The sequence below is a fragment of the Schistocerca nitens genome, chromosome 5 (genome assembly GCF_023898315.1).
Source record: "Schistocerca nitens isolate TAMUIC-IGC-003100 chromosome 5, iqSchNite1.1, whole genome shotgun sequence".
NCBI classification, from domain to species: domain Eukaryota; kingdom Metazoa; phylum Arthropoda; class Insecta; order Orthoptera; family Acrididae; genus Schistocerca; species Schistocerca nitens.
In genome coordinates this window covers 24,588,980-24,604,137 of record NC_064618.1, presented here as the reverse complement: position 1 = coordinate 24,604,137, position 15,158 = coordinate 24,588,980, and the positions used below count along the sequence as shown (strand labels likewise).

Below are 15,158 nucleotides of genomic sequence, written 5' to 3'. Positions count from 1 at the left end.
ACCGCATAAAAAAGCAAGAGAGGCAGAAAATCATACACGCAAACATTAACAAACATATTCACAGTGTAATTTTTATTAGTGTTATATATGATACCAGAATGAGATTTTCACTCTGCAGCGGAGTGTGTGCTGATATGAAACTTCCTGGCAGATGAAAACTGTGTGCCCAACCGAGACTCGAACTCGGGACCTTTGCCTTTTGCGGGCAAGTGCTCTACCAGGCGTGAGTCTTGCTTCGGTAGCTCAGTTGGTAGAGCACTTGCCCGCGAAATGCAAAGGTCCCGAGTTCGAGTCTCGGTCGGGCACACAGTTTTAATCTGCCAGGAAGTTTCGGTATATATGATAGTTAATTTTTAAATTTTTAGTTAATAGATAGGATGGGCTATGTATGCAGTTTATAATTGGGTAGACAAGAATTTGTTGTTTTTGTATCTTTGGTTGCACATGTAATGTGGGGGTGCATGGATTCATGACATTGTATGTCACTTTTCTTGGTCAGTGAAAGTTACACTATTATTTTTTAATGGCTCTTTTAGTGTAGAAAGAAAAGTTGTTGATCCAGTTATGCTGTATTTCTGTAATGTTATTATTAACTTGGAGAAATTCATTAGCTTATTTACATGGTCAGTTTGATTGATAATGACTATACTATTTTCTTTATCAGATTTTGCTGCTGTCACATCTTGAGTGGTTAATTTCTCATTTAGGCTGTTGAGGATGTGGTGTTCTATCTGTCTGGCTCTAGGAATCAATAGTGTCAGAGACAGAGCCGCTAGAAGTAGACTAATGAGCGATTACCATCTCCAGTCTGCCACTTGTGAATGTCACACTCTGTGGAGGCAAGTCTGTCGATACTAGTTAAAAGCTACTACAGCCTATCAGTGACTTCAAATTAGAAATATTAGCGTGCGCTAGGATATCACAGTTTATTTGGTTTAACCATATTCAAGACAGGATTTTGGACTGCGACCTTCTCGAGTAGATCACACCAAACACAATAAAGTCTTTCCACAAACCACTTCAACACTTGTCAAATGTGAAAACAATTGGAACCACTATTCACTTTCCCTCTGCAGACTTCTGTTCTAAGTAAGGTATCAGCTTGTATCCAGCCTCTGGGCAGTACCTGTCTGTGTGATATGTTGTGACAGCGAGTGTTCTTGAAGGAGAATTTATGTCAGCAAGTCTAGTCTGTGGTTCAAGCGTGGCCTGAGAGTAGATGGCATTTCTTCGCCACAGCACTAGGAGGAGGGCAGAGGGTGAGGAGTGAAGGATCCCCGGTACTCATCTGATAGCACATATGACAATTAGACTGGAAGCGTCAGAATAAATATCGTTGTAGTAAATCGATGATAATTAAATTGCAGTCCCAAGTAATTTAGCTTCTTCTTAACTAATCCTATGACTGCATATCCAGTCGCTTTTCCAGGCAGCTCAGTAGTAACAGGCTATTTCCACTATGCCTTAGGGCGCTTGTCAAAACTTCAATCGCTCGGACAACACCGACACAGCTTTCTCGTAAAATGCATACACATTACTGCGAGCATACATCCTACGGCATACGAAAATTGCATTCTCTATACAACTAATAATCTAAGGCGTTCCACGCCGTATCCATGCTCACAGGAGTTTTAATTAATCCACGAGATACGCCGTGTACTTTGTAAGTAGGAGAGACCGCTGCAGTTGGCGCTGGTGCCCCCCACTGGCACTCACCCAGGCTGACGCCGGAGGAGGAGGGCGGGTCGTCGCAGCGGCGCTGCGCGGCGCCCCACGACCCGGCGAGGCTGAGCGCCAGCAGGGGGCGCGCGCGCACCAGCGCCGCCACGGCGCGCAGGCCCTCGCGGCCGCACACCAGGTGCGGCAGCTGCAGCACCGACACCTGCGGCGCGCGCCGCAGCGCCGCGCACAGCTGCGCCACCTGGCGCGTGCCCATGTTCAGGTCCAGCACCAGCTTCGACAGCGAGGGGCTCGCGTCCACCTCCAGGCCCGTGCACAGCGCGTCCACCAGCGGCTGGAACCTGGGGGCCAGCAAAGGGCGCCCTGTGAGCTCTAGAGGCCGGTACTCCCTGTACGTCATTGTGACAGCGGAGCACTCCCGTCAAGTTCCACACTGCCCAGGGTGCACCCACCAGTGGCCGGGCGTGCGAAAACAGACACGCACGTCCGTTTACTGTTTGGTTGGTTGTTTTATTGGTTTATCATTTCATTGATCATTAACATTGATTGTATGTTGATTAACGTTGTTTGTATGTTAATTAATGTCGATCGTATTTTGAACGTTAAAATGATCCATTTACCAACTATCTAGCTAAACAATTTTTTGTGAGAAAATATATTTTGTTTATGTTTAACAAATTCTAAACAATGATAAAATTAACAACAAAAACGCTAATCATTCTTTGTGTATTGGGTGTTGTTTTAATTTTATCAATCTTCACTTTAATCTTGTAATTCAAATCTAATTTTCTAATCAATAATTAGATACGTAACAACTTCCTATATTATAGAATTTAAAAATATATCTATCTTTTCCATGATAATTTTCGATTGTAACGTTGCAAATAATTTGTTCTGATTCTTCTTCTAGATCTTCTACTCGTTTACAGTTTACTACTTTTATTTTTCCTAATATTTGACCCATTTTTATATTTTCGATTCAAACTTTATCTTTTTCATTATGTAAGAAACTGTGTTTGTTTTTGAAAATTGGATGTATTTTTAAGTAAGCTATCCTGGAGAAAGAATTTCATTATAAGTGGAAAAACCATCTATTTTTATTTCCAAAAATAGCTCTTCTTTAGGATACTAAAAAATTTCTAGTTCTTGTCAAAGACAACTATGTGAAATACAAATAAATCCTTCTTTATTAAGAATATTGTTATTTTTCTTCATTTCTGTAAATTTATTCTTACAGAGACCTTTAACAACATAAACAAAATATTTTACTATTTTGTTCACATAATACTCACATATATGTAAACTTATTTTTATCATTTGCCATGGAACCATAAATTTTATATATTCTCCTGTAGGAAAATCGTTCTATTGTCATTTGAATGAATTTTTTTTCTCTTCTTCTGTTTCTCTCATTTTTCTCTTCCTTCTCCAAAATATTCTTGTGGTTTTCTTTTAAAGACTGTGTGTATCATCCAAATATTATAGTTTTCTTTCTTGTGTACTTAAATTTTCCAATTCTTGTTCTGTATTTTTAGTACATTACAAATACAATGCATTAATTGGTTTAATTTCTTCAATGGAATATGGTTAAATTTTGTTGGAAGTATTTATTCTTTTTCTAGACACAAATGGTAAAACATTATTTGTTTTTATTAGTACCAATTATTCAGTATTTATTTGTTTCAGTATTGTAGAACACAAGCTATTGGATTTAGAAAAATACGTGTCTCCAGATTTTATAAAGCATATTTGTTTTACATAAATTAGATTGTCTGCCTCCTCAAAATTTCTATGAAATTAATGGGTGAGCAATTAAAACTAAACACAGTTAACCCATATTTACGTTATTTTTCTCTTTCTGCTTTATTATCTGCTTTAATTTTTATTTATATTCCAGTTAACTCTTTTGTGTTTCTGTTACCACAATAGACATATTGTGAGAGATTGTAAATAAGGCAACAACTGTTTTGTAGAGTATCTGTTAATTTTTGCCACATTTTAGATAGTGGAACAGAAGAAAAAGAATCTTTATCGAAATATTTCCTGTTATTTGCTGTTAATTCTAAACACTCTGTTAATGGGTCGAATTCTTGTAATTTTTGGAAATGTGGTTTAATATAATTATAGATTGTTGCTTCCAGTTTTTTAATTCCATTTTCTTCAGCTAATTTAGAAGTAAAAGTTTCCTTTAATCATTTATTGGAACAATTTAAAAAATCTGTAATATGGTTATCAACTTGTTAATTAACTTCTGGACTCGATAATTGGCAAATAAAGTTATTGTATACTTTTACTCCAGAATTATCCAACTTAAACGGTCTTTTCCTACAGAATTATTATTTTTAATTATTACATTGTGTTCTTCCTTATGTTCTCCTTGCATTCAAAATTAAATTATTTGCTAAGTACTCGATCGTTTCTTCTTTGTTAAAAATTCATGCAAAAACTTGTGTAATGTCTAAAGTCAATAAATAATAGTGTTCCTTTCTAAGTTCTTGCAGCATTTGTTGAAGTTCCTTTAGTAACGTATAAATCTTGGCACCTGCTAATTGTATTTTTTAAGGAATAATAACTGGATTTGTATATTTACATCTTATTACATCCATATCCACATTAGTAACTTGTTTTGCTCATTTACATCTTGTTGTATTAGAATCTAAAAGAGGGCGTAATTAACCTTTAACAGTATGTTTGCAGAACAAATTTAAGAAACACTCCTCATAAGAAAGTATTAAATGATCCACATATTTCTTTCTTACCTAAAAATTGTTTTTTACTTGTATCTTGTACAGTGTATGAAATCTGTAATTTTAGCTACTATAATATTATCACAGAATGGTTTTGTAATTGAACTGAATTGTCCTAAAATTACTTCTCCTTTTGTGTAAATGATATCTCCAATATTTGTAACAAGATTGTTATTACTTAAATTTTCTGTAAGTAACCATAATCAACATCTTTTGTTGGTTGATTTTGTTTTATTTCCAAGGAGTTCTGTTACAGAATCTTTCTTTTTGTTGTAGCACCAATTTTATTTTCAGCTTCCATTTACAGAGACAAAAAAATTAGATTTGTGAGAAAGTAGCTAGAATTTAAAAAAGGTTAAAAAATAGAAAAAATAAGAAGTAGCTGAAACTGAGGTAGCTGAAAGTAAAGTGAAGTCCTTTTTTTTACCTATTTGAATAGGACAGAAATCACATTTAATAAACCCATCCATGTTGGTATGAGTATACTCGATCTATAAATAACTGATTTACGATTTTGACTATAGAATAATAAACCCGAAATATGGGGAAAATACAGAATTATGTTATCAAGATACAGATGATTATATCTGTAATATACAAACAGAAGAATTTTGAGAAGATGTGAAACTGATGATTGATAAATTTGTTACTAGTGATTATCCTGAAAATAATACTTATGATATTCGTCAAGTTAATAAGAAAGTTGTGGAAAAAATGAAAGATGAATGCAATAGAAAAATAATGGTAGAATTTTGTGGTCTGAGAGCAAAAATGTATACTTATAAAGTTTGCAATAAAATAGAGAAAAGACCTGAAGGAGTTAAGAAATGTATTGTCAAAAATAGAACTAGCTTATTATAAAGGTTGTTTGCTTAACAATAGAGAACAGTATGGAAGAATTAATATGATTCCAAGTGAAAAACATGAAATAAACACTGCTTAAACAAACAAGAAAGCATTGAGTCCTCATCACGACATAACATATTTTTTGAAAAATAAAATACATACATTACAATACCATCATTATGCAATCTGAAAGTGAAAGAGTGCCAGTCTGGCAACACTGTAATCACACGTATGGTAAGTACCTTCGACAGGAGCTGATAGTTGTGCTGCAATGTTGGTACAGTGAGTAAAGTTTTGGGTTAGCATGCAGGAGCGAATTTTTTTTATTTGCTAATTTCATTCTGAATATTCATACGGTAATATATGCCGTTTCTTAGGTTACATGTATCCGAAATTTACATTTTGTAACTCTGAAAGTAGCAAATACATGGTCAGACAAATAAGAAATACAGTTGAAGCAAATGACCCCTCATAGGACAGAATATCCACAAAAACAATGTCAATTTCGAGATGCTACATATGCGCCTGTTCAATGGAATGCGCATTACCCCTCTGACAGATATTGTTCTGCACGATTCATACTGACATCGCTAATTGTGAAATGTTTTGCTTCGAATTACACTGTGTCCCTAACGGTAATAGACGTGATGTTTCCACAATCCCATCAATATAATGATAATAATAATAATAATAATAATAATAATGTCCCGTGAGGGGATTGCCAACCCCCATCGGGCGCGTCCCCAGGTGGCGGATAGGGGAATGCTCGGCAGGTATGCCGGGTAGGTGGGAAATAAAATACCACCCGCGGACCAAATGACAACCAAAACCCGTGCTGCGTCTGACTTGGAACAAGCGGCAGTATGGTCAGCGTCTGTCCACCAGGAGGTGCGGCTGCAAACATGCTCCAGGAACTTACAATCCCTGGTTCTAAACCACTAGCGAAAGCTAGAAAATAAATAACAAGCAAACATGACTCGTACAAGTAAAGACAAAATTACCCCAGGTGGACAATCCACCCACTGCAAAGTGGCAACCAAGCATTCGGATTCTGGGGAGCTTGGACTTATACGAGAGAGCAAGTCGGAGTGCTCTGGTAAACTACCGCAGAAAACACATACTTACATTGGCACCTTTAACATTCAGACGCTCATTCAAACAGGAAAATTGCACAACCTCACGACAGAATTAACTAAACAGAAAATCCAAATCCTCGCCGTACAAGAAACACGCTTCAGGGACTCAGAAACAGTAGACTATAATAATTACAGAATTTTCAAAAGTGGAACGAACAAGACAATTTGTAAAGGAGCAGCACTATTTGGCATGGCCTTTATTGTGGACAAAAAAGTTCTAGATTCAGTAAAGGATGTAAAACCCATCAACAATCGTCTTATGACAATGAGAATTAAACATGCAAACAAAAACTACACTTTCATCAATGTACATGCACCAACAAATGGGGACAACAAAAAAGAGCCCGAAAAAACGGAAAGATTTTGGGAAGAACTCGAAACAGAGATGTCAAAAATTCCAACAGAGGATGTGAAAATTTTGCTTGGTGACTTCAATGCACAAATTGGCAAGGACCGCAAATATAAGAAGACAGTAGGGGACTACCCCGCGCACAAATTTACAAATAAAAATGGTGTACGATTTGTGGAGTTATGCCAACAAAACAATCTCAAAATTATGTCAACCTCATTACGAAAAAAACCCAAAAAACAAAAAACATGGCGATCACCCATCCATCATCTAGGAGAATTCCAGATTGACCACATTGCAATATCATATGAGTACCAAAAAGAAATTCATGATGTACAAGTGCGCAGAGGCGCAAATGTTGATTCAGACCACTACTTAACTAGAATTAAAATTAAATTCACACCTAAAAGGAAATGTAACAGGAGAACACCCGTGATCCCGAAGTTCGACCTACACAGAATTAAAGATTCGAGGATCACAGAAAAATGGGAAGACCAACCTGCAGAAGAGTGGCCAAAATTTCGAACTAAAATCCTCAAAACAGCGAAAGAACTAATCCCACTACGTAAAAAACCAAAACACCCATGGTGGAACCAGGAATGTGAAGACGCTCTAGAAGAGAGAAAAAAAGCGTTTCAAAATTACAATTGCAACAAATCAGAAGAAACCCACAAGAAATTCCTTGAAGTCCGCAAACAAGCATCCAAGAGTTTACGGCAAAACAAACGGAAATATGTAAATGACCAACTAAAATCGATAGAAGACAACTTTAAAAATTACAACACACACGATTTCTATAAAACCTTTGCAAACCACATTAAAGGGTACTGTCCACAGAACCTCTGCTTCCGAAAATCAAATGGTAAACTGGCCTTAACAAATAAGGAAAATTGTGAAGAACTAGCGAAATATTTTTCAAAGCTTTTAAACTGTCCAGAACCTAAGGAGAGGTTTCCGAAAATACAACCAGAAACCGTATCAGAAAACTCAGCACCACCAACAAAAGAAGAAATTTATTCACATATCCAGAAGCTTAAAAATAACAAAGCATCAGGTGAAGATGGAATTGTAGCTGAACTCCTGAAAAATTTAGGTCCAAATTCACTCAGAGAAATCACACACATTATCCAAAATATTTGGCAAACCGAAAAAATCCCAGATGACTGGAAGATCGCACTAATTCACCCACTACACAGAAAGGGTGACAAATCAGATGTGAACAACTATAGAGGGATCTCGCTTTTACCAGTCACCTATAAAATTTTGTCAGCCTGTCTCCTGAAGAGAACACAAGAACAACTAGAATCAAAATTATCTGAATACCAAGCAGGATTTAGAACAAACAGGTCATGCCCAGAACAAATTTTTAACCTCAAAACCATAGTCAAAATGCGAGCTCTCAGACAAAAGCCATTAGTATGCACATTTGTAGACTTTAAGAAAGCATACGATTCAATAGATAGACCCTCATTATTTCAAATTTTAGAAGAAAGGGGATTAGATTACAAGACACGAGAACTAATAAAACAAACACTAACTGACACGAAGTCTAAAATAAAATTCATGGGAGAAATTTCGGAGCCCTTCGGCATTCAGACAGGTGTGAGACAAGGCGATGGACTCTCTCCTCTTTTGTTCAACATCGTTCTTGACAAAGTTATGGAGGAATGGGAGAAACAACTACGGAAAAATGAGTGTTGGAAACCAATTTCACTTGGCTTTTCCAAAAACAATCTTTACATTCCATACCTCGCTTTTGCAGATGATCTAGCAATACTAGCGGAGGATGAGCAGACCGCCATTAAACAGATTGACACACTCAAAGAATGTGCTGAGAAAGTTGGGCTACAAATCTCATTTGAAAAAACTGAATTCCTATGTTCAAAAGTAGAAATTGCAAGCTTAAAAACAAAATATGGCAAAATCAATAGAATCCCGTATTTTAAGTACCTCGGAGAATACATTGAACCAACAGGCCAAGAAATAGTATCACAGCAAAATCGTTTACAAAAAGTCAAAAAAGCATTCTGGTTAGTCCACAACCTCTACAACAAGAAATCCTTGTCAAGACAAACTAAAATTCGGCATTACAATACCGTCATAAAACCAACAGTCCTCTATGCAAGTGAAACACTAGTACTGAACAGAAAGCGAGAACTCGAAGACATCAAAAAAGAAGAGAGAAAAATCATTAGGAAAATTTTAGGAGCGAGACAGACTAAAGATGGCTACAGACTGCAAACAATCAAAACAACAGAAAAGTTTTCAAACATAGAAATTGATTTTAAGAAAAGGCGACTGAAATTCTTTGGTCATCTTAGCAGATTACCAGAAAACCGTTTGACCAGAAAGCTAATAAATTACGTAACCTCACTTAAAGCTTCAACACCTTGGATGATCGAAGTTAGAAAAGACCTCACCAACGCGGATATAACAGCAACCGATATTTCAGACAGAGATACTTTTAAGCACAAAGTAGAGAAGTGGAAAGTTTTACCAGAGCAACCAAAACAAAAACAGTACAGACCGAAGTGGTCAGAAGAGCGAAAGCAAGCCTTCTCAAAAAGAATGAAGATCTATTGGAGCAACAAGAAGAACCAGAAAAAAAGTTGATTGTCATTTGCTTAATGTCATTTGCTTAATGTCTTCCGTTATTGGGAGAATTCATAAATAATAATAATAATAATAATAATAATGTAAGTGTCGTGTGACTACAACCTCCTGTCGGGTAGACCATTCGCTGGGTGCAAGCCTTTCGATTTGACTCCACTTAGGCGACTTGTGCGTCGATGGGGATGAAATGATGATGGTGAGGACAACATAATAGCCAGTCCGTGGGCGGAGAAAATCTGCGACCCAGCCAGGTTTCGAACCCCAGTTCTTAGGACTGACATTCTGTCAGGCTGACCAGTCAGCTACCGAGGGCGGACATAACAATGACACTAATGCATTGAAATACATACTAATCAGCAGGCAGTTTCCAGACTCAGTGTTGAAAGGCATGGGACCATGATGATAGCACAAATAGTAACCGAGTTCGAACATTATTCGCAAAGCACATTGTTAGTCCTATTGGTAACGTAAGGCCCTAACGAAATGTATGGACCTGAATGAAGCAAGAATAATAGTTGCTATTAATCTCTGGGACCATTGGAGGAGGATACAAAGAAAACAAGTTTCGCATCTAGTGGATGAGGTAATTGTGAAATTCCATGACATGAAACGGGCTTTTTTCAGAGGTGGCCAATCTTCCATTTCTATGATTGTAGTATGTAAGAGCAAGTGTATTCTAGAGGACCCGCTGCAATCGCTGTTGACGATTAAGATGCCAGATACCGTACCACCTGCACAACGTTTACCAAATAAAAAACATAGGCCTCATCCCAGGATCGAACCGCCGACCTGCTGCATGCTGACCCAAATCTCTATCCACTGCACCAACAATGCAACACAGCTGTCAGCTCCTAACAAAGGTACTTACCATACATGTGATTACAGTGTTGCCAGATTGCCTCCTTTAACGTCCGTTTTCTGCCGGATGCACTCGCCGGACGAAATTTTGCGAGAGACATTTTTTTATCGCTGGCATGTGAGGAGTTGCGCAGCGAAGTCCGAGTGCGCGAATTTCGCTTCACCCTGTATATTCAGATGATCGTGATACTTTACGCATTTTTCTAGTACACGGTTTCATGCCAAGACAGACTTCAGTAAATTATGTTCACTCCATGAACACAAGACATCAACTCGAGAATATGTGGCCCACAGATTTAATTTTTCCTAATCCACTAACAGTAAATGTTGGGAAGGATCATTCTTTTTGTTGCTGGTTGGCAGCACCAAGTTAATATTTGATCGACAGCCGCAACATAACTTCCTCGCGGATGAAAAGTGTGTGTCAGACCGAGACTCAACTCGGGAGCTTTGCCATCCGCGGCAAGTGCTCTACCGACTGAGCTAGCGGTCCGGCACACAGTTCTAATCTGGCAGTTTGCTTCATATCAGCGCATACTCCGATTCACAGTGTATCAGAGGCCGTGAACAGCGCTGCATGACGGAGTCAGTCAGTGCACAACTCGTGCTTCCGGAGGACGTTGTGATTCCCGTAACCTGTAAGGCTGGGCGTCCCAGACGAGGACGAGTGCACTTCATCTGGCTGCAAGCTTCTGCACTGTGATACGGCAGGGTCGAAATTTACAAGTTTGTCAGTCTGGGTGTCCTCCTGATTCAGTATTCCACATGCAGCATGTTGCAACATCTATAGTAAGATCAGGTTTATTAAAGATTTCATTCCTTCTCTCTGAACAACCATTTTCCCACTGGAATATGGAGGCAGAGGGCCACGTGCGTTACTACGATATGCCACTGATGTTCTGTGCATGAGGCGCTGTCTCCGCAAAAACAATGAGAATGGGTAAAAGAAAATGGTAATCATGAGGGAGAAGTAGGGAGACCAGGATAAGTGCTTGTAGAAGAAGAAGAAGAAGAGGAGGAGGCATTTTGGGAAGGTGGCATATGAACGAATGGAAATTATGGCAATATTCGAACTGAACTGAACTTTATTCCATAAAACGTCCTTCTTCTTGATGGGGAGACGATTAGTGTCTCGTTTTCGCTGGTAAAAATAAAAAGTATAAGGATTATATTTTGTGTTCACTACTTCATTTGTTACGACATTGCATTGAATGGCAATGAAACAATGAAAAACGGAGATAAAATTAGAAAAGAAGTAATGAGGGATGGAATCAGTAAGTCAAAAGGCAATCAAATACCAAAAAAATTGAGAGAACAGCTACGTCGTATGCTGTAAGGAAGACTTCCTAAATTAGCAATGCAGTGTAAACTGTGGGGCATGAGAAGTGTAGGAAGAGTGAGGAAGAGATGGTGAGACGGAAAAAGGCCCTAGGCCTTGTAACGGCACATCCTCCTCTAGCATTGCTTTTTCTCGACATTAGATGTCGATACCAATATCATTTTTCGAATTTTGGACAGGTCAGTATCATATGGCATGCTGTTGTGAATACTTTCATAGAATTTTCATATTTCTAGCTAAAATGTACGAAAAGGAATTACTTTACAAAGTGTTTTAATTTCGATGTTATAATCGATAGGTACGAGGTTTGAATAAACAGTTAAAATTATATTTTTGCAAACATTACGAAAAATTTGCATATTTAAAATTTGTATTATTAATTACGCAATCTTGTACGGTTTACTATGTTTATCTCTGGATTCATTTATGAAATAATAATCGAAACTAATAATGCAACGAAAGTTAGTAATAATTCATTTATTAAGAAAAATTGTAAAGCCTTTGGAATTCTGTTATCTTTCGCAGAGTGTGCGAATAAGCTTGCCTCTGATATAATTGGACGTATTTCTGTGTAATAGGTGCGATCAATGTCCAGTAATATCGGCTTTGTTAACGTGAAAAATCAAAAGACTGTATGATGTACTAAAAAGAGAGAAAATACACTACTGGCCATTACAATTGCTACACCAAGAAGAAATGCAGATGATAAACGGGTATTCATTGGACAAATATATTATACTAGAACTAACATGTGATTACATTTTGACCCAATTTTCCTGAATAGATCCTGAGAAATCAGTACCCAGAACAACTACCTCTGGCCGTAACAAAGGCCTTGATACGATTGTGCGTTGACTCAAACAGAGCATGGATGGCGTGTACAGGTACAGCTGCCCATGCAGCTTCCACACGATACCACAGTTCATCAAGAATAGTGACTGGCATATTGTGACGAGCCAGTTGCTCGGCCACCATTGACCAGACGTTTTCAATTGGTGAGAGATCTGGAGAATGTGCTGGCCAGGGCAGCAGTCGAACATTTTCTGTATCCAGAAAGGCCTGTACATGGCCTGCAGCATGCGGTCGTGCATTATCCTGCTGAAATGTAGGGTTTCGCAGGGAGCGAATGAAGGGTAGAGCCACGGGTCGTAACACATCTGAAATGTAACGTCCACTGTTCAAAGTGCCGTCAGTGCGAAAAAGAGGTAACCGAGACGTGTAACCAATGGCACCCCATACCATCACGCCGGGTGATAGGCCAGTATGGCGTTGACGAATACATGCTTCCAATGTGCGTTCACCGCGATGTCGCCAAACACGGATGCGACCATCATGATGAAGTAAACAGAACCTGCATTCATCCGAAAAAATGACGTCTTGCCATTCGTGCAGCCAAGTTCGTGGTTGAGTACACTATCGCAGGCGCTCCTGTCTGTGGTGCAGCCTCAAGGGTAACCGCAGCCACGGTCTGCGAGCTGGTAGTCCATGCTGCTGCAAACGTCGTCGAACTGTTCGTGCAGATGGTTGTTGTCTTGCAAACGGCGTCATCTGTTGACTCAGGGATCGAGACGTGGCTGCACGATCCGTTACAGGCATGCGGATAAGATGCCTGTCATCTCGACTGCTAGTGATACGAGGCGATTGGGATCCAGCACGGCGTTTCGTATTACCCTCCTGAACCCACCGATTCCATATTCTGCTAACAGTCATTGGATCTCGACCAACGCGAGCAGCAACGTCGCGATACGATAAACCGCAATCGCGATAGGCTACAATTCGTCCTTTGCTAAAGTCGGGAACGTGATGGTAGGCATTTCTCCTCCTTACACGAGACGCCGCAACAACGTTTCACAAGGCAACGCCGGTCAACTGCTGTTTTTGTACGAGAAATCGGTTGGAAACTTTCCTCGTGTCAGCACGTTATAGGTGTCGCTACCGGCGCCAACCTTGTGTGAATGTTCTGAAAAGCTAATCATTTGCATATCACAGCATCTTGTTCCTTTCGGTTAAATTTCGCGTCTGTAGCACGTCATCTTCGTGGTGTAACAATTTTAATGGCGAGTAGTGTATATTTATAACAAAAAATTCTCGAACAACAGTCTTTAAATTTATTTGGTTCAAACTAATTGTGAGGATCTGATGTGAGTTTTCACGTTCAAGAATCAGACCCCGGAGAAGAAGAACTGGAGCCATTTCAACATGGGAAAGTAAGTACAGTTGAAAGTTTATTGTAATCTTCGCTCCTCTCAAAACCTTCATAAAGACTTTGCTTATTAATTAGTTGCACTGGGTGTTGTTCAATGTGGACAATAGCCGGAAGAAGGAAGAAGGGGGCAGATTAGTCTGACTTTGGAGTTGTCGGAAGGAATGAGTCTTTCGACAGTCATACAATGAAGGCTTTCACGACCGGATGGTACTGTTGTTGGTAATTATTCCGGGCTATGTGGCCGTGGCAAATGGAATTCTTCTATTCCTAACGTCTCGTCCAGTACTACGTTGGACATCTTCAGAGGTATGGCTGGTCCTGCTGAGTCCTGCCGACTGACGAGTCGGGCGTCTTTCCGACGTAGTACTGGACGAGACGTTAGGAATAGAAGAATTCCATGTACCACGGCCATATAGCCTGGAAGAATTATCTTCCGACAGTGTTTCCCATACCACGTTCTGGATTCTCTTGTAGAAAAAAAGAGTTATTGAAACACTTACTTACCTATAAAGTCACACTGATCTCAACGAACGACAAACAGCTTAAAGAGTTAAGAGGGAGACCTGTGAGGAGAGCGGGCCGGGCCGGACGCACCTGTCGTGGGCGCTGTCCTCCAGGCAGGTGATGGCCAGCTCGAAGGCGGCGAGCCGCGGCTTGGCCAGCGTGGCGCGCACGTGCCCGGCGAGGCGCGCCAGCTCCGCGGCGGCTGCGGCGCCCGGCTCGTGGCCCAGCAGCGACGAGACGCGCACCGCGCGCACCGACTCGTTGGCGGCCAGCGCCGCGAAGAAGGCGTCCAGCTGGTCGCGCGGCGCGCAGCCGGCGGCCGCGGCGGCCTTGTCGGCGTCGGTGTCGGCGTCGGCGTCGGCGCCGGCGTCCAGCTGCAGCGACAGCTCGAGCGCGGGCAGCGCGCAGGCGTCGCTGCGCAGCACGTGCGCCCAGCCCTGCAGCTCGAGCGCCGCGGTGCGCACCAGCGGGGGCGGCGGGGGCGGGCCGGGGCCGGGGCCCGGGGGGCAGGCGCGCGCCCCGGCGGCGCCCACCAGCCGGCACACCGCCGCCACGTTCGCCTCGCTGGGGCCCGCCGCCTGCCGCAGCCGGGACGGCGGAAGACATGAAGACGACCGAACCCGACAGCGGATACCGAACGTAAACAGAGACGGGCCGCAGAAATGCTGAAATACCTGAACTGGCAACCTCTCGATCGTAGACGCCAATGGTCCCACGAAAGCGTCATTACTAGCTACGAAGAAGTAGTATGAAGTGAGAATCTAGCAATATGTAACAGCTCTCTACCTATCGCTGCAATCTACATTCTGAAGTTGAGACTAGACTTGTGTAACACTGTATACTGTCAAGCGATCTCACACAGCCAAGTGCGTCCGGGCCA

The 15,158-nt window shown here is 40.6% G+C and overlaps 1 protein-coding gene across 1 annotated transcript in view; it reads right to left on the bottom strand.

The window, feature by feature from the left end:
• The window catches only part of LOC126259520 (uncharacterized), a 171,208-nt gene that overhangs the window by 74,829 nt on the left and 81,221 nt on the right, over positions 1 to 15,158 (bottom strand). Inside the window, exons 6-7 of the mRNA XM_049956379.1 lie at positions 14,369 to 14,856; positions 1,717 to 2,021 (exon numbers count right to left, since the gene is read on the bottom strand). Coding sequence (XP_049812336.1) covers positions 1,717 to 2,021; positions 14,369 to 14,856 — 793 coding nt within the window. The remainder of the gene's footprint in view (positions 1 to 1,716; positions 2,022 to 14,368; positions 14,857 to 15,158) is intronic.